The sequence below is a fragment of the Xenopus laevis genome, chromosome 4L, assembly GCF_017654675.1.
Source record: "Xenopus laevis strain J_2021 chromosome 4L, Xenopus_laevis_v10.1, whole genome shotgun sequence".
In the NCBI taxonomy this organism is placed as follows: domain Eukaryota; kingdom Metazoa; phylum Chordata; class Amphibia; order Anura; family Pipidae; genus Xenopus; species Xenopus laevis.
In genome coordinates this window covers 2,540,694-2,560,820 of record NC_054377.1, presented here as the reverse complement: position 1 = coordinate 2,560,820, position 20,127 = coordinate 2,540,694, and the positions used below count along the sequence as shown (strand labels likewise).

The 20,127-nt window shown below is 42.1% G+C and overlaps 1 protein-coding gene across 1 annotated transcript; it reads right to left on the bottom strand.

Moving 5' to 3' along the window:
- Positions 1-1,906: 1,906 nt before the first annotated feature.
- zdhhc13.L (zinc finger DHHC-type containing 13 L homeolog) lies at positions 1,907-18,071 on the bottom strand. The gene is made up of 17 exons (XM_018257257.2): positions 17,912-18,071; positions 13,896-14,035; positions 12,371-12,493; positions 12,195-12,272; positions 11,883-12,027; positions 9,623-9,687; positions 8,477-8,639; positions 8,271-8,396; positions 8,015-8,148; positions 7,294-7,394; positions 7,036-7,160; positions 5,317-5,379; positions 4,903-4,996; positions 4,607-4,690; positions 3,708-3,865; positions 3,489-3,586; positions 1,907-2,644 (listed from the first exon to the last, which is right to left on the bottom strand). Exons 1-17 carry the CDS (start codon positions 17,921-17,923, stop codon positions 2,503-2,505), a joined length of 1,851 nt encoding a protein of 616 aa, XP_018112746.1. The 5' UTR covers positions 17,924-18,071; the 3' UTR covers positions 1,907-2,502.
- Positions 18,072-20,127: the final 2,056 nt, after the last annotated feature.

Here is a 20,127-nt window from a genome sequence, read left to right as displayed (position 1 = left end):
TATTATAAGGGATAATGTACCCCTACTGTAAATGATAAGGATATTAGAAGTCACTGAGGGTTGTTCTGTGACCATATAAAGACACAAGGCTGCAGGCTGAGTTATACAGGGAACTCTGAGTATCACTCATGTATTATAAGGATAATGTACCCCCTACTGTAAATGATAAGGATATTAGAAGTCACTGAGGGGTTGTTCTGTGACCATATAAAGGCACAAGGCTGCAGGCTGAGTTATACAGGGAACTCTGAGTATCACTCATGTATTATAAGGGATAATGTACCCCCTACTGTAAATGATAAGGATATTAGAAGTCACTGAGAGGTTGTTCTGTGACCATATAAAGGCACAAGGCTGCAGGCTGAGTTATACAGGGAACTCTGAGTATCACTCATGTATTATAAGGGATAATGTACCCCCTACTGTAAATGATAAGGATATTAGAAGTCATGGGGTGACAAGTAAAGTAGGAAGAAGTAGAGAAAACAAAACCACTGCATTGTTGGAAAACTGAATATATTTTTGAAAATGACAACTATTTCTCTCTGTACAAAAAAAGTAAAAATCAGAAACTGGGACAATACGCCTTTAAAATGATTCCTATTTACACATTAAATGATTGTATTGTCGGCAGCAGAAGGACATTATAGAAGACTAAGCAGATTATTATTGTACCAGTGGGTCGGATCCTGGAGGGGGGAGGGGGCAGCCGTGTCCAATCACATTCAGCAGAGCTGGAGCAATTACTCTCTCACTGCACAAAACTATTATCATCATTAAGAATCACACAGAGGTCCCATTATTTGTATTAAGACAAGATGGAGTCATAGTGTCCCCCGTTACAGGAGCCATATTGAATTGCTTCGGCCTAATCACCTGCAGGAGTCGCACACAAGAGATTTCGGCAGCGGGGGCTAAACCATAAAGCTGCTGTGCATGGGAAATGCAAATCCAGATTCATTTAATTTCTCTTAGGTTTGTTTACCCTTTACAACAATCTCTGTATAAAGACTGCAGTTTTTTTTATTCCAGTGGCTCAACGTCATATTATTTTTCCTGCTGCAACATCTCAGTCCTGCTGTTCGGCGGATGGACATTTCAGATCACTGACTGGTGCTGAAATCAGGGAAAAGCTACTGCTCCGGTGCAGCCAATGCCTCCAGCTCTCGGCCCGGGAGTGAGTTTCATTCAGCAGGAAAAAAAAGAATATTAAAGGGGAACTATCGCGAAAATTACAATTTAATTTAAGCTTCAGCATACTGAAATAAGAAACTTTCTAAATGACTGACAGATCCAATATATCTTATAGGGGGGCTCCTTTTGCCTAGAAGATGTATTCGAGGTCACTCTATTAAACTCACCAGACATCATGTCTCTCTACATGCAGAATTTGTGCAAAAGGCAGTTATTTTGTTTGTACTGGAATCAGTTATTTGAGTGAGCTCTAATACATCTGCTAGGAAAGGAGCCCCCCTATAAGATATATTGGATGTAACTGTCAGTGAATATCTGACACCCAACTGCTGCATGAAGACAGAATGAAGAGAAACAGATGCTGAGAGAGGAATAGTGAAGATAAACTTGATTATTTCAGAAATGATGCAGAATATTTAATTGATTGTATTTGGAAAGTTTCTTATTTCAGTATGAGGAAACATATTAAATTTTCACGATCGTTCCCCTTTAAGAAATAAGCAGATTTCTACTATTTGTTATAGGGATGCATCGAATCCACTACTTTGGATTCGGCCGAACCCACGAATCCTTAGTGAAAGATTCAGCTGAATACCGAATCCGAATTTGCATATGGAATTTAGGGGTGGGAAGGAGAAAACATTTTTGTACTTCCTTGTTTTGAGACAAAGTGTCACACGCTTTCCCTACCCACCCCTAATCTGCATATGCAAATTTGGTTCGGCCCTGGCAGAAGAATTCGGCCGAATCCAGAACCGAATCCTGAATTCTGTGCACCCCTAATTTGTTATGAGAAATGAGACTGAATCTGAAGCTTAATGATATGCCCCTGCAGTACCCAAATATCCCCACTAGGAGTCACTAGCGCTGTAACACCAGGAGTCTCATTTAGTCAATCACTGCTCTAATTGGATGCAAATCACCATATCTTTTACCCACAATGCATTTCCCCTGAGTTCCAGTAGAACAAGGCAGGTGCATTAGGGAAGGTCAGTGTTTTTATCAAGATTTGTGGATTTGCAGCCATATAATTTATCAGAGCAGCTGGGGGGTGTGTGTGTAGGGGCAAGTAGCCTAATTAATAATCAATAAACGCGAGTCCATCGTAGCCCTTTGCGCTGGTAAATGAGCCCCCAAGACCTTACGTCATTATATTGTGATACAGTCACTGGTCACATCCAATAGGAAATCAGAAAACCTGATCACTCGTCTTGTTCCTTCTCAGAACCAGGAGGCGGGACGTTAACCCTTTAGCGGAATGATGGGAAGTAATGAAAGAGGAGAATGGGTTTTCCTGGCGGGAATCCTTCAGACGGTCTGGGGGTGCCGCATTCTGGCTGGGGGGATCCCCCCGTGGAACTGCTTGGTCCAGTCGATGGCTTGTTGACTTTTGATCAGTCCAAAACACTGGCAGTGAAAGAAGTCGGACAGGTTCTGACGGCAGCCCCGGCTTTAAAAGAGAAAGTAACAATTAGGGGATGCACCAAATCCACTATTTTGGATTCGGCCGAACCCCCGAATCCTTCACTAAAGATTCATTCAAATAGCGAACCAATTCCAAATTTGCATATGCAAATTAGGGGTGGGAACAGAAAAACATTTTTTACTTCCTTGTTTTGTGACAAAAAGTCATGCGATTTCCCTCCCCTAATTTGCATATGTAAATTAGGATTCGGTTCAGCCAGCCAGAAGGATTCTGAGCCAAATCCTGGATTTAGTACATCCCTGGTAACAGTATTTAGCAAGGTTATCTACAGGAAAAAGAGATGTAACAAGAAGGGGGTCGCCTAGTGGCGGGACTATAGGGGCAGCACAATCTGATCACAAAGGAAAAGTCTGTAACGTCACTCCTGTTATTAAAGGGTTTGTTCTCCTTTAAATTAACTGTTAGTAGGATGTAGAGAGTGATATTCTGAGACAGTTTGCAACTGGTCTTTTATCATTTGTGGTTTTTGAGTTTTTTAGCTTTTTATTCAGCAGCTCTCCAGTTCCGTCTGGTTGCTAGAGTCCCAATTCCCCTAGCAACCATGCATCGATTTGAATAAGAAGCTGGGATTTGCATAGGAGAGGCCTGAATAGAAAGATGAGAAATAAAAAGTAGCAATAACAATACATTTGTAGCCTTACAGAGTATTTGTTTTTTAGATGGGGTCAGTGACCCCCATTTGAAAGCTGAAAGAGTCAGAAGAAGGCAAAAAATTCAAAAACTATAAATAATGAAGACTTAATAATAATTGAAAAGTTGCTTGGAATTGGCCACCCCTGTTAACGACATAAAATCCCCGGCTACTCACTTGAATGGAGTTCTCCGCAGCGAGACCTGATGCTTTAAATGGCGGTTCTGTACCTGCAGGCTGATTCGCTCCTGAGTTGTGAGGCCGAGGAACGTGATCTGAAGGTACAGACAGAAGGTTACAGACCAATGGCAGAGATTCCGTGAGTGTATCTAAGCAGCAGTTACCAGGGCTGTGGCCCTTAGCAACCAGGAAACTGTGTAAATAAGGAGCTCTCACCTGGTACAGCTGAACTAGGAGCATGAGGGAGGCCCAGATAGTGAAGGTACAGACCAGACAGAACATGTAGAGAACCCACGGGGAGCAGTCGATCATGTGACTCAGCATCATCCACATCCCGTCCTTCTTGCTGCCGACACCGCAGTGATCTGACCAATCTAAACACCAGACACAAGCTCAGAGACTTGCACCCCCGCCCCTAGTACTAAATGGAATTCCCAGCATTCCCTGCAACATGGCCACACAGGAGAACACCAGGGGGCCCTAGTAATTCAGTAATACAGTAATACAGGCAGGTCATAGCTCAACATTGTGGGGAAAGCAAAAGATAAATCAGACATGTCCAACTGCAGCTCCCAGCCCTCACGTGTATAGGGGCAATGACTGATGCTGGGAGGCAAGAACCAATGCCCTCCCTATAGCAGACTATGCAGATCATGAGTGTGGCACTTACATGCAACAGTGGCACTAACTTACACACTAGTGGCACTACCGTACACACATCAGCGGCACTAACTTACACACAGCCGTGGCACTTGCTTGCACGCAACCATGGCACTAGCTTACACGCACACAGCCGTGGCACTACCCACGTGTATAGGGGCAATGACTGAGGCCCTCCCTATAGCAGACTATGCAGATCATGAGAGTGGCACTTACACGCGGACCGTGGCACTAACTTAAACACCAGTGGCATTAACGTACACACAGCACTTACACACAGACATGACACTAACTTACACAATCGTGGCACTACCTTGTATGCATCCGTGGCACTACCTTACAAGCATCCGTGGCACTAACTTAAGTTACACAGACGAGACAATAACTTCCACACAACCGTGACACTAACTTCCACACACCATCGACACTAACTTACACACAGGCGTGGCACTTACACACAGCCGTGGCATAGATCATCCAGTTTCCCACGAGTGAGAGTGAGCCGAGGAAGAGCACAAAGTAATGCTGGTTACCCGCACCTAGAAGAAACAACACAATCCTATTAGATCACCTTCATAACAAAACAAATGACAATTTTCATGCCTTACTATTGGGGGTTAATCCGTATCTGCCCTGCAGTTTGTGTCGATACATTACAGGATTTCTCACCATCCTCAGCCAGAGGGGCTCATGGTCCGTGGTTCTAGGAGAGGACAGTGGAGTGGGGGGAGAGGGGGGAATTAGGACTTACCGATACACTGGCCAGTCCACATACAGTGCTGGTCAAATCTGGCCACGCAGGAGTTACACGTCTGACAGTGCATGGATCGGACTGGTTTCTTCACCTGTTACAGACAATAGGAGCAGCGAGTGACTTACTGCTATTTATAATTAAATAATAACTGCATTGCATAGCCCCAGCCACCTCCATACACTTGATCTGATTGGTTATTCATCAAGTAGCCTCCTACACACATGTACCATTCAACCAATGGGAGAATAGGCATAAACAGGAACCTGGAGAAACAACTTTCCATAGACCTTCAGTGGATGAGAGAGCTCCAGTCACTGGCAGAGCCTTCCCTCTATAGCAGCATGGGTTTAGCCCACAAACAGGAAGCCGGGGACAGGAAGTAACATTAGGGGAAACAAAACACTTGCTTACCAAACAGGAAGTGCAGAATAACCTGCCGTCCAAACATCCAGCTTCAGCCAGGGTAATAATGGTCTGGGAAACAGGGAACAAGTAATAGTGTTAGATGGATAGATAGATAGATAGATAGATAGATGATAGATAGAGAGAGAATAGAGAGATAGAGAGAGAGAGAGATAATAGAGAGACAGAGAGAGAGAGATAATAGATAGATAGACTGATAGATGATGATAGATAGATAGATAGAGATTAGAGAGATAGATAGATATATAGATAGATAGAGAGATAGAGAGAGAGAGAGAGATAATAGAGAGATAGAGAGAGAGAGAGAGATAATAGAGAGATAGAGAGAGAGATAATAGATAGATAGACTGATAGATGATGATAGATAGATAGATAGATAGATAGATAGATAGATAGATAGATAGATAGATAGATAGATAGATAGATAGATAGATAGATAGATAGATACAGAGAGTGAGAGAGAGAGAGAGAATAGATAGATAGATAGATAGACGATAGATAGATAGAGAGAGAATAGAGAGATAGAGATAATAGAGAGATAGATAGATAGATAGAGATTAGAGAGATAGATAGATATATAGATAGATAGATAGATAGATAGAGAGATAGAGAGAATAGATAGATAGAGAGAGAGAGATAATAGATAGATAGACTGATAGATGATGATAGATAGATAGATACAGACAGAGAGTGAGAGAGGGAGAGAGAGAGAGAGAGAGAGAGAGAGAGAGAGAGAGAGAGAGAGAGAGAGATAGATAGATAGATAGATAGATAATAGATAGAGATAGATAGATAGATAGATAGATAAATAGATAGATAGATAGATAGATAGATAGATAGATAGATAGATAGATAGATAGATAGATAGATAGAGAGAGAATAGAGAGATAGAGATAATAGAGAGATAGATAGATAGATAGATAGAGATTAGAGAGATAGATAGATATATAGATAGATAGATAGATAGATAGATAGATAGATAGATAGATAGAGAGATAGAGAGAATAGATAGATAGAGAGAGAGAGATAATAGATAGATAGATAGATAGAGAGAATAGATAGATAGAGAGAGAGAGATAATAGATAGATAGACTGATAGATGATGATAGATAGATAGATACAGACAGAGAGAGAGAGAGGGAGAGAGAGAGAGAGAGAGAGAGAATAGATAGATAGATAGATAGATAGATAGAGAGAGCTGAGATGATAGATATACTAATACTTAGATAAAGAGAGAAATACACAGAAATAGACAAACAGAGAGAGAGAGAGAGAGAGAGAGAGAGAGACAGACAGAGAGAAAGAGACAGACAGAGATGACAGATAGAGAGAGAGAGAGAGAGAGAGAGAGAGAGAGAGAGAGAGAGAGAGAGACGGAAAGGAGACACAGAGAGATGACATAAATTAATAGATTAATAAATAGATAAATAAATAGATAAATAAATGGACAGATAAGACGCTAGTGTCCCCATTTTCCAGCAGAATAAATCTGATCTAGAGAAAGAAAAATAAAGGCAAACTAAAACCTGCGTATAAATATGATGGATGTTCCCTTTACTGGGGATCAGGAGTTGGTACCAAACCTGTAGTCCAGTGTGGGTGCCACCAAGTCAGTTCTCTGGAGTCCCACTGAGCCACGTAAATGTCACCCACTGAACGAATACTATTTGCAGCTATTTGCAGAATACAAGGTTCCGCTCACTGTACCTGTCTGGACTCCTCCTCAGACGACTTTATGTATCCGGGGTCAGTGCTCCAGGTCTTGTAGAAGAAGTAGAAAAGGAACAACATGCTGATAATAAAGGGCAACTGAAACATCATCCGAGCCAAGCGTGAGACTTGAGTTAAGGAAATACAATATGGAGTATAGAATCACTATGATTTTCAATCTGCCGCTAAACTACAATTCCCAGCATCCCTCTGTCAGCCATAAGTGATGCAGAAAGTCCTGCAAGGAAAGGATATTGGGCAGGAAGTAGATGAACCACGTCAGGAACATCCAGAAGATGGAGCAGCTGAAGAAGATGGCGGGGAGCGACTTTTGGCTCTTATAACCAATGAAATGTCTGGAAACGGAACAGAGGGAAACAGAGATGAGGAGTCTGTGCGGCAAATAAAACGGCATCAGAATATAACAATGTCATGTAAAGGGGCTTCACCTTTAAGTTAACATTTACTTTGTTATAGAATGGCTAATTCAAAACAACTTTTCAATTGGTCTTCATTTTTTTTTATAGTTTTGGAATTACTTGTCTTATTCTTCTGACTCTTTCCAGGTTTCGAATGGGGGTCACTGACCCCATCTAAAAGAACAAATGCTCTGGACGGCTACAAATGTATTGTTATTGCTACTTTTTATTCCTCATCTTTCTATTCAGTCCTCTCCTGTTCATATTCCAGTCTCTTATTCATATCAGTGCATGGTTGCTATGGGAATTTGGACCCTAGCAACCAGATGGCTGAAATTACAAACTGGAGAGCTGGTGAATAAAAAGCTAAATAACGCAAAAACCACAAATAATAACAAATGAAAGCCAATTACAAATTGTCACATAATAGCACTCTATACAGCATACCAAGAGTTAATTTAAAGGTGAACTATCCCTTTAAGCAGTCTGTAACACCAGACAATGAAAATCCCCTGGAGGGCTCAGCAGATACAAGATGGCCGATCAGCGGATATTACCTGGCAAAGAGCTGTGAGGCGGCAGTCAGCAGAGCCAAGAGAGTCCCTTTGAGTAGCCAGGAATCCGTGTTCATATCCAGGACGTAGCCCACGGCCCAGATGATGAGCAGAACCATCAGTGAGACCAACGAGATCTGAGAGGAGACAAAACAGGTCACAACCAGCTCAGGTTTCAGAGGCAACACTATGGCTCCCGCCAGCCACATTCTAGCTGAGCATGCTGGGAGTTTGGATCTCAGGACATTACTCATCTCACCTCATATTGTTGCAGAGCCTTCATTATCCGTGAGCTGCGCCTGGATCTCATTTGCGCCTCACCCGCGAGTATATGGACAGTCAATCGGTTTCTGGTTTGCCGGGCGATCTCGAGGGGGGTCTCACCCTAAAAGACGAAATAGGATTTTAGTGGCCCTCAAAAACACCCACATTGTGCCCACGTTCTGCCGACAAGCGTAGCCTCACCTTGGCATTCACTGCGTCCAAGTTACAGCCCGACTCCAGCAGCAGATCCAGAGCGTTGACATTGCCAGATACGACTGCCCAGTGCAGAGCTGTGTTACGTTCAACTTTATCTGTGGCGTGAATTGATGGATTCAACTTTAACAGGAAGTTTGTGGGCTCCAACCTGTGCGAATAACATGGGGGACAGTGGTATAAGAAACTTACTGTACTGTCTAAGGGAATCAATATGGCACCTCCTCCTCCCATATGTATAAATACAAATATACAGAGAAGGAATGTTCTGGGCACACAATAAGCTATACCCTCATACTGTACTGTCTAAGGGAATCAATATGGCACCTCCTCCCATATGTATAAATACAAATATACAGAGAAGGAATGTTCTGGGCACACAATAAGCTGTACCCTCATACCGTACTGTCTATGGGAATCAATATGGCACCTCCCTCCTCCCATATGTATAAATACAAATATACAGAGAAGGAATGTTCTGGGCACACAATAAGCTATACCCTCATACTGTACTGTCTAAGGGAATCAATATGGCACCTCCTCCTCCCATATGTATAAATACAAATATACAGAGAAGGAATGTTCTGGGCACATAATAAGCTATACCCTCATACTGTACTGTCTAAGGGAATCAATATGGCACCTCCTCCTCCCATATGTATAAATACAAATATACAGAGAAGGAATGTTCTGGGCACATAATAAGCTAGAACAGCTTCTTTAGATATAGAATTACACAAGTTTCTGATGTGACACTGGACTGTATCCATGGGGAGTTCAATTCTGTACTCTCTGTCCCTAATCAGTGCTGCTTATATATATATATATATATATATATATATATATATATATATATATATATATTATAAATATTGTATTTGTCCACTGGAAAGAGAGGAGAACGTAGAATATTTCCCGGTTGTGTTGCTTCCTCTATAGTCAGTAAAGGTATTACTGTCCCAGCATGCAGTTTCAGCCTCTCATAAGGTGCCATTGTTCTCCCTGGTTTGATCACAGCCTTCCTGTTCTTATAACAGAGTCTTCCTGTAATTTCATCATTTCCTGTTGCCTAATTGGTTTTCTCTCCTATGCAGGGAGCACATTGATGAGGGAGGGGTTAATAGCAGCACTTACCCAATGATTCTGTGGGCGGAGAGCATGAGAGGAGTCATTCCATTCATGTCTGGGGAGTCGACGCTCTGAAACAGACACAGTCATGGGCTGAAATTAGCAACATACTTATCCAATGACACATGCGTGTGTGTGTGTGTGGGGGGGGTGGAAATCCACCAGTTTTTTGCCTAAGGGCAGAGACACACATGGAGATTCGGGGAGATTAGTTGCCCAGTAACAAATCGCTTCTTTTTCAGGCGACTAATCTCCCTGCATTGCCTTCCCTCTGGCTAGAATACAAATCGCCTCTTTTTCGGGCGACTAATCTCCCCGCAATGCCTTCCCGCCGGCTCGAATATAAATCACCAGCGGGATGGTACTTGGAGCGCTTTGTTTTCTGAAGTTTCCTCAAGACGAAACTTCGGGCGAATTCGGAAAACAAAGCGCTCCAAGTACCATCCCGCCGGCGATTTACATTATAGCCAGCGGGAAGGCATTGCGGGGAGATTAGTCGCCTGAAAAAGAGGCGATTTCTATTCTAGCCGGCGGGAAGGCAATCCCCGAAACTCCACGTGTGTCTCTGCCCTTAGGTGAGGAAGGGAGGGGCTCGTTTGTGTAAAGAACTCATTATCACTAATTAAACAAACGCTGCAGATTACAGGGGAAGTTAATGGTAAAAACATATAGATTAATATGGATATAACACCATTTCAACAGAACCCTCATTAATTAGCACTTATGTAATTGAACATAGAAATATATTGCCCCATCACCCCCCGATCACCTGTAGCTCACAGATAGAGTATATAGAACTATTGTTAAAGTCATGCTGACACTTTTATGGCCAAGAGTCTCGTGCAGTGACATATTCATCCAAACCCCACCCCAACTGACCTTAATGGGATGGTTGACATTTACGTCAACTTTTAGTATGTTATAGAATGGCTAATTTTAATCACCAATTTTTTATAGTTTATGATTTATTTGCCTTTTATTTCTGCATCTTTCCCGCTTTCAAAAGGGGGTCACTGACCCCATTTAAAAAACAAATGCTCTGTAAGGCTACAAATGTATTGTTATTGCTACTTTTTATTCCTCATCTTTCTATTCAGGCCTCTCCGATTCATATTCCAGTCTCTTATTCAAATAAATGTATGGTTGCTAGGGGAATTTGGACCCTAGCAACCAGACATCTGAAATTGCAAACTTAAGAGCTGCTGAATAAAAAGCTAAATAACTAAAACAAAAACAAAAAAACACAACCAAAAATGAAAACCAGTTGCAAATTGTCTCAGAATATCCCTCACTGCTTCATACTAAAATTTAATCTAAAGGGGTTGTTCACCTTTAAATTAACTGTTAGTAAGATGTAGAGAAGATATTCCGAGAGAATTTTGCAATTGGCCTTCATTTTTTATTATTTGTGGTTTTTGAGTTATTTAGCTTTTTATTCAGCAGCTCTCCAGATTGCAGTTTCAGCAATGTGGTTGCTAGGGTCTGAAATACCCTAGCAACCATGCACTGATTTGAATAAGAGACTGGAATATGAATAGGAGAGACCTGAATAGAAAGAGGACGAATAAAAAGTAACAATAACAATAGTTGTGTAGCCATACAGAGCATTTGTTTTTTAGATGGGGTCAGTGACCCCATTTGAAAGCTAGAAAGAGTCAGAAGAAGAAGTGAAATAATTCAAAAACTAGTTGCTTAGAATCAGCCATTCTACAACATATTAAAAGTTACATTGAAGGTGAACCACCCCTTCAAAGATAACCCTTATAAATGAACTGTTAGTATGATGTAGAGAGGAATATCCTGAGACAATTTGCAATTGGTTTTTTGAGTTATTCAGCAGATCTCCAGTTTGCAGTTTCAGCATTCCAGTTGCTAGGCTTCAAATTCCCCTAGCAACCATGCATTGGTATGAATAAGAGACTGGAATATGAATAGGAGAGGGACTGAATATAAATATGAGGAATAAAAAGTAGTAATAACAATACATTTGTAGCCTTACAGAGCATTTGTTATTTTAGATGGGGTCAGTGACCCCTAATTGAAAGCTGGAAAGAGGCAATTAAAAAAACCAAAAAGAACAACCTCAAACTGTAAATTATAAATAACATACTAAAGTTACCACCTCTTTAAAAAAGGTGGGCTTTGTGGAGTATCCAGGTAGCATATCCCCAATTCTCAAATGAACAGGCTGTGCTGACCCCAGCTACTGCTTAAAGTCCCCCGGGGAAACATCGGGAACTTGCAGAAACAACATGGCTGCCCTTACCTGCCCCTTGGACACCAGATAGGCAATAATAGGCAAGTGCTGGAACAGAACGGCCAAATGGAGACTACTGTAACCCTCCCCATCGATCAGAGTGGGGTCAGCGCCGCACCTCATCAGCATAATGACCATTTGTAGGTGACCCTGCCTGGGTGAGAGCAAAGACACAAGATGAGCCAGAGTTCAACACTTCAACTTTAAACTATGGAATCCGTTATCTAGAAACCCATTATACAGAAAGCTCTTGGCTATAACATTATCTTGGATGGAGATGCCCAGGAGACACAGGGTTTAATATTACAGTTCAGCAAATACCTTACGGCCCAATGAAGTGGTGTAGAATTCAAAGTCCCGCCCAGCTGATCCACAATGGCTCCTTTGGAGATGAAATACCTGCACAAGACAAGGTGGAGATTGAAGGTTTGGGGCTCAGGATAATACTGTCACTTTATATCAGCCTCAAATACAGGTTTCTGCCCCAGGGCACCTACTTGACAAGCTCCAGTCTGTTATTAATGGCGGCCCAGTGAAGAAGAGTCACGTTTTCCTTGTCCGGTTGTCTGACATCATAACCTGCGTCCACCAACTCCCTGCACCTCTCCAGCATTCCGTGCCTACAGGACAAAGTATTTGCTGTTAAATGGGGGTGTTCACCTTTAAATTAACTGTTAGTAGCATGTATGTAGAGAGGGATATTCTGAGACAATTTGTAGTTGGTTTTCATTTTTTATTATTTGTGTTTTTGACTTATTTAGCTTTTTATTCAGCAGCTCTCCAGTCTGCTTCAAGTTGCTTAGAATTAGCCATTCTATAACATACTAAAAGTTAACTTAAAGGTCAACCAACGCTTTCTGAGAGACCCCAACAGAAGCAAAACATGAGAGACCTGGGCTGGCCCAGTCTAGAGGGAGATTCTGAAGAGCTGTGGAATAATGGGAGTGGTGGTACCCACGAGTCCTGCAAGGTTAGCTTGATAAAAGACCAGTTGGTCTGAAACGTTGCTGTAATGCCCTTGGTCCAATAAAGGCCGTTTTATTCATGAAACAGTGGGTGCTGGACTAACTTTCCCCACGAGTCCTGCAGCCACTCAATACAGAGACTAATATGGTGTTGTATCCAGGGCTGCCATCAGGGGGTGCTCTAATTAGGGGCCCAGCACAAAGGTGCAATTTGTAGGTCACAAAGGGGGTGGAGTTTATGGGGGACTACGAAATTTGTAGGTCACAAAGGGGGTGGAGTTTATGGGGACTGCGCAATTTGTAGGTCACAAAGGGGGTGGAGTTTATGGGGACTGCGCAATTTGTAGGTCACAAAGGGGTGGAGTTTATGGGGGACTGCGCAATTTGTAGGTCACAAAGGGGGTGGAGTTTATGGGGGACTGAGCAATTTGTAGGTCACAAAGGGGGTGGAGTTTATGGGGGACTGCGCAATTTGTAGGTCACAAAGGGGGTGGAGTTTATGGGGGACTGCGCAATTTGTAGGTCACAAAGGGGGTGGAGTTTATGGGGACTGCGCAATTTGTAGGTCACAAAGGGGGTGGAGTTTATGGGGGACTGCGCAATTTGTAGGTCACAAAGGGGGTGGAGTTTATGGGGGACTGCGCAATTTGTAGGTCACAAAGGGGGTGGAGTATATGGGGGACTGCGCAATTTGTAGGTCACAAAGGGGGTGGAGTTTATGGGGACTGAGCAATTTGTAGGTCACAAAGGGGGTGGAGTTTATGGGGGACTGAGCAATTTGTAGTTCACAAAGGGGGTGGAGTTTATGGGGGACTGAGCAATTTGTAGGTCACAAAGGGGGTGGAGTTTATGGGGGACTGAGCAATTTGTAGTTCACAAAGGGGTGGGGTTTATGGGGGACTGTGCAATTTGTAGTTCACAAAGGGGGTGGAGTTTATGGGGGACTGTGCAATTTTTACGTCACAAAGGGGGTGGAGTTTATGGGAGAATGGGGGCTACTAATTGGGCCCTTGAAACTTTGCAGTGTGGGGCCCCAGATCCACTGATATGTACTTACTGTGTGGCTTTAACAATATCCCAGTTGCTGTAGTCTTCCGCTGTATTCTGCACTGCTGCTGCGGGGTCCTCCTCGGGGCCCCCATGATGATGGTGGTGGTGGTGGCTGTGCTGGTGGCTGTGTCCGTGGGGCAGTTTACACTGTAAGAGATTAAATGCAACTGATGAACAACAGCCTGGGTACTTCCCACCCAAAATCAGAATTAAATCTCTTCCACAAGGTCCTCCTGCAGAATTAACTACCCGGGACCGAGGTTCAACAAGCAGATCTGTAACTCAGGCTGTAGAATATGCCCCCCAAAATCTATGGGGTATCCACATCCCTCTAAGCTGAGCTTATTCAAACTCAAATGTGCTTTAAAGGAGTGGTTCACCTTTAACTTTTAATATGTTATAGAAAGGCCAATTCTAAGTCTTCATTTTTTTATCATTTCTTCTTCCGTCACTGACCCCATCTAAAAACAAATGCTCTGTAAAGCTACAAATGCTATGTTTTTGCTACTTCTCATTAGCCATTTGTCTATTCAGTCCCTTTCCTCTTCATATTATAGTCTCATATTCAAATCAGTGCATGGTTGCTAGGGGAATTTGGACCCTAGCAACCAGATGGCTGAAATTGCAAACCTAAAAGCTGCAGAATAAAAAGCTAAATAACTCAAAAACCACAAATGAAAAACAATTGCACAATATCTCAGAATATCCTTGTCTACATCAGGGGAGCACTAATATCAGGTATCAGGTATATAGGTAGATTGAGATCTACCAGTAGACCTTTAGCTGGGGATCAGTAGATCTCAAGACACTGTCAGATTGTTTAAATCAGCCTCCTGTTTTAGGCTTTTCATTCAGATATGTATTATGTTAAGGTCACATAAGAAATAGTGGTTTGTTGAATATATAGTGAATAAAGTACCCCCTCTTGTAAAATATAAGGATATTATAAGTTACCGAGGAGTTTCATGACCATATAAAAGTACGAGGCCGAAGGCCGAGTGTTTTTATACAGGTCAGGAAACTCCGAGGTAACTTCTAATATCCTCATATTTTACAACTGGGGGTACTTTATTTATTATAATACACAAATTTTAGTGAGTCATGTGACAGAAATGACATCACTACTCACCGTTTATAACTGATGACATCAGAACTCACCGTTTATAAGGATATAATTTACAAGATATTCATGGCTTTTGTGTATTATAACAATATACATTTTCTCATAAATCAATATTTAAAGTAATATTTTCCATGGAAGAGAATGCCAACAATGCTTTTGTGGATGTAGATCCTAATGGGACAACATCACTACAAGTAGACCTCGTATTAGTAGAGTGTGGGCTCTCCTGGTGTACATCATACTAACAGTTAACTTAAAGGTGAACAACTCCTTCAAGGCCTCTCAGGGAAGTGGGTGGGGGTCTCTTATATCCCACAAGTTTAGCAAAGCACAGAGGCAACCAGATAGTGGGAGATCCCTCACTAGATACACAAGAGTGGGACAATGTTACTCATTCCTATTAACCCTCTGTGATCAACGACACCCTAATATAATCAATTCCTACATTTAAAAGGTGTAACACAGAATCTAATATTTCACACCCAGCTTTGAAACGGAGCCAAATCAGTTGCCGTCTCCAGGCGACAGTTTGTTTAGTGCCAACCTCCTGCCAAACCCAACAAATGTTTTGGGATACGGTAACCGGAAATGCAGGTGTCGTTACCTATCCACCCAGTGATTCATTCGAGCGGCGAGTTTCAGGACTGACGTTGCACTAAAACCACTGCTCAGAAGTTTCTGTAACCGATTGACACTTAAGATGGAACGACAGATACCCCAAAACACCCATCAGCTCCCCCAGTACATAAAGACCCAGAGAACATGTCTAGAGAGGTCTGGCAGCTGTGGGTAATATCCAATGAAGTGCTCGGCCAATGGGATCTCTGAGCGAGTGTGCCGATTGGCTGACTCTGTATTGACACCTTTAGTACATCATGGGGCCGATTCACTAAAGGTCGATAAATATTTATAGCATGCCCTGAAATTTTTATCACTTCTTATATTTTTAGAATTGACGATAGATTCACTAAAAGTTTACTTGTCTAACTTAAGAAGTGATATTTTTACGTTCACTTCAGCTGAAGTGTGTTCGGTATTTAATAGCATGCGTTTATTTTGTGCGAGTTGATATAGTCACACGATGTGATTAGACTACCGCTGTGCAGAAATGTAGAATTAACGCTTGCGATATATCTATTAGCGCATGCGAAACTACTTTGATGAATCGCTTCGTAAACAACGCATCTTAAATAACGAACAAAACAGTGCGTTAAGGAACAATGGGGGTCATTTATTTGCCCATGGGCAGTAACCCATGGCAACCAATCAAATTGATGCATTCATTGTTCTACTTGCAGCTGGCTTCAAAAAGCTAATCACTGATTGGTTGCTATAGGTAACTGCCCGTGGGCAAATTTGCCCAGTGTTGATAAATGAGCCCCATGACCTTTAGTGAATCAGCCCCAATGTCTCCCACCATGGACCCTCAGCTAATTCCTTATTATCTGAATCAATTGTCTCGCTTTTGGCTCTTGTCTGGAATGGTGGGGAGGCTACTGGACCCAACTAATAGATGTATGGGGCTCAGGCAGGTATAATGTGGGTTGGGTGTAAGATCCAGTAAGGCAAGGAATGTTTAGGGCAATGGGTGTGTAGTGCTGGGTCACTGGATCAATGGCATTTACAGCCAAAACAACTGGACCTGATGTGACAACCTGACCCAACAAGTGGCTCTTCCCATGAATAGTGATGACCAGGAGTGTAACTACAGAGGAAGCAGACCCTGCGGCTGCAGTGGGGTCAGGAGATATTGGGGGCCCATGAGGCATAGGGGGCCCATGAGGAACTAATTAAAAAACAGTTTCAATAAAAAAATTGTAAAACAGATCAACACCTAGACTAGTGATGGGCAGGTCAGCCCGATACCCGCGCGACACACGGGTTTACCCACAGAATGGGCCGACCTCGCACGTTTCTTTCTGACAAATGCCGTCTTCGTCTTTTATAGACGCTGCGCCTACTCGCCCCTCAAGAACAAAAAGGATGGTTGCCAGAAACCAATTTAGGCACTACCAAAAATGAATAAAATCACAATGAAGCAAAACAATCATTGAACGAAGGAGGTTGTTCACAGTTCAGCCAGGTCCATAGGTGCAAAAACACCTATGAGTAAGTGTCCCCCGACAGGCACGAAACGCGTTAGGCCGCTATTTCATCATGTCTGTACTATTTACTATACGGATGGATTTTTGGAGAGCCTACTCGCCCCTCCCCTTTTGTGACATCATCCGCAGGGGCGGGTCTATAAAAGCAACCTGGAAGTGCAGATGTGGGTGGGCACGGGCTAAGGAAGAGCAGGTTCGGGTCACTAATGTAGACATTTTTGGGCACCTGAAAAAGAATTTGTTGTGGGGCCCAGCAGGCCTGGCAATGTGAGGGGCTGCTGTAAGTTGCCATAGACAGTCCCTGTTTATTGGGCTAGTGGGGGGCTGTTTGGGCCGGTGTGTATCTGAAATGTCAGGGCCTATTGTGACTCCCAGTGATATGTCGTTATGTGACTGGTGACTCCTGGCATTGCTGTCAGTGTTCTGGGCACAAGCCAATAATACAGAATAATAATAAAGAAGAAGGTCTGTAAGTGGCCAAACTGGTTTATCTGGCTCAGTATAAGGAATCGATTGTGTAGAGTCCACTGATTTACTGTCAGTCCCTATAGAAATAAGAGCAGACAGAACTGCAGAGAAGTTATAATGAAGGTATAGAATGAGCTCAGACACACACACTAATGACACACTAATAATACACTAATAACATACTAATAATAAACTAATGATATGAGTCCAATGACTCCCTCCCAGCAGCCTCACACTCTCCCCCAGTCGCCTGATACTCCTGCCGGTACAGCGGGCGCTTTATCCCTCTCAAACCCTTCTAAATAAACCCGAGGGAAGGAGACTTACCGGGGAGCTCATTATCACTCAGTTGCTGCAATTCCCACTCACACTTCTTCCTTGTGCGCTTCCCACCGCTGCTTCCTGGTTACTAGACACACCCACGTTCTTGATTGGTCAATTTTACTCGATACTCTCCGCAGCAGTGTGCGATTGGCACAGCTACACTCCGGGCGCTGGACACGCCTACCGAGTTACCTGAAACTCAATGTAGCGCTCCGATTAGTAGACGCACTTCCTGATTACGTGACACGTCTTCACCTTCATTGGCCGAGTGACGTATAGCTGAGCAAAGTAGCGCACCGATTGGCAGTTACCTTCAGCTTCCTAAACGCGGAAATGCGCGCCGATTGGCCAAATTACTTGACGACTACTGAACCTCAAAACTTTCAAATTCAAGTTAAAAAAAAAGAAACAATCGGATAAAAAACAATCAGGTTTTACATTCAATTAGTAGAATAGAAAGAAAATAATAGTAAAATGACTTATTTAGCTTTTTATTCAGCAGCTCTCCAGTTTGTAATTTCAGCCATCTGGTTGCTAGGGGACAAGTTATCCTAGCAACCATGCGCTGATTTGAATAAGAGACTGGAATATGAATAGGAGAGGCCTAAATAGAAAGATAAGTAATAAAAAGTAACAATAACATTATATTTGTAGCCTTACAGAGCATTTGTTTTTTAGATGGGGTCAGCGACCCCCCATTTGAAATCTGGAAAAAGTCAGGAGAATGCAAATAATTCAAAAACTATAAAAAAAAAAATGAAGACCAATTGAAAATTTGCTTAGAATTGGCCATTCTATAACATACTAAATGTTAACTTAAAGGGGTTGTACGTCTTTAAATTAACTGTTAGTATGATGTAGAGAGTGATAATGTTAATCTGAGACAATTTGCAATTGGGTTTAATTTTTTATTATTCAAGTTTTTTTAGTTATTGAGCTTTTTATTCAGCAGCTCTCCAGTTTCAGCAATTTCAGCCATCTGGTTGCTAGGGTACAAATTCCCATAACAACCATGCCTTTATTTAAATAAGAGACTGGAATATGAATAGGAGAGGCCTGAATAGAAAGATGAGGAATAAAAAGTAACAATAACAATACATTTGTAGCCTTACAGAGCATTTGTTTTTTAGATGGGGTCAGTGACCCCCCTTTTGAAAGCTGGAAAGACTTGAATAAAAAAACAGGCAAATGATTCAAAAAAATAAATAATGAAGACCAATTGAAAAGTTGATTAGAATTAGCCATTCTATAGCATACAAATGTTTACTTAAACTTTTTACATAAACTTTTAGTATGACGTAGAGAGGGATATTCTGAGGCTGGGTTTAATTTTTATTATTTGCGGTTTTTGAGTTTTTTTATCTTTTTATTCAGCAGCGCTACAGTTTGCAATTTTAGCCGTCCAGTTGCTAAGGTCCAAATTCCCCTAGCAACCATGCCTTGATTTAAATAAGAGACTGGAATATGAATAGGAGAGACCTGAATAGAAAGATGAGGAATAAAAAGTAGCAATAACAATACAAGTGTAGCCTTACAGAGCATTTGTTATTTAGATGGGGTCAGTGACCCCCTTTTGAAAGCTGGAAAAACTTGAATAAAAAAAAGGCAAATGATTCAAACACTATAAAAAATGAATAATGAAGACCAACTGAAAAGTTGTTAAGAATTGGCCATTCTATAACATACTAAAAGTTTATATAAAGGTGAACCACCCATTTAACCCTTTTCCTTCCTGTTCTGTCAGTCTGTAATACAATGGGCTCTACCCACTGTTGTAACACAGCTCAAATTTAACTCCTTAGGGATTCTCTCCGGTGGGTCACAGTGAGGGGGGACTTGCTATTGAACCTGCCAGTGTACTTACTTCTCCCTCTGCATAAGCTTCTGAATTCTATTTTCCTGAGAGTAGCAGAATGCAGGTATTTAGTAACATGCAAATGTCATAAGGGGAAGTTCAACCTTGGAATTTACAGGGGTTAATAGAATAAAAGCTGTAAAGATTGCACCGGGGTCTAGTAACCAATAGCAACCAGTCATCAAGTTGCAGCTTATGGTCGCCTGTTGGAAGTGAAATATCTGAATGACCGGTTATAGGTAAATAGATTTGGGGTGACTATTACAACATGACTCGTTAGAAGAGCTGGGAGAGATCTGTTATACAGAAAGGAACCCAGGAATGAGTTATAGGCCGGGGAAGAAAAGAAAGGGATCATGGCAAG

What these genes read in the sequence shown, in the direction of transcription:
- zdhhc13.L (XM_018257257.2), bottom strand. An exon ending in ATCTGGTGTCCAAGGGGCAG is followed by an intron (nt 9,688 to 11,882) that starts GTAAGGGCAGCC and finishes TGTCTGTTTCAG; the next exon opens with AGCGTCGACTCCCCAGACAT. An exon ending in GTTCATCTACTTCCTGCCCA is followed by an intron (nt 7,161 to 7,293) that starts ATATCCTTTCCT and finishes CTCAAGTCTCAC; the next exon opens with GCTTGGCTCGGATGATGTTT.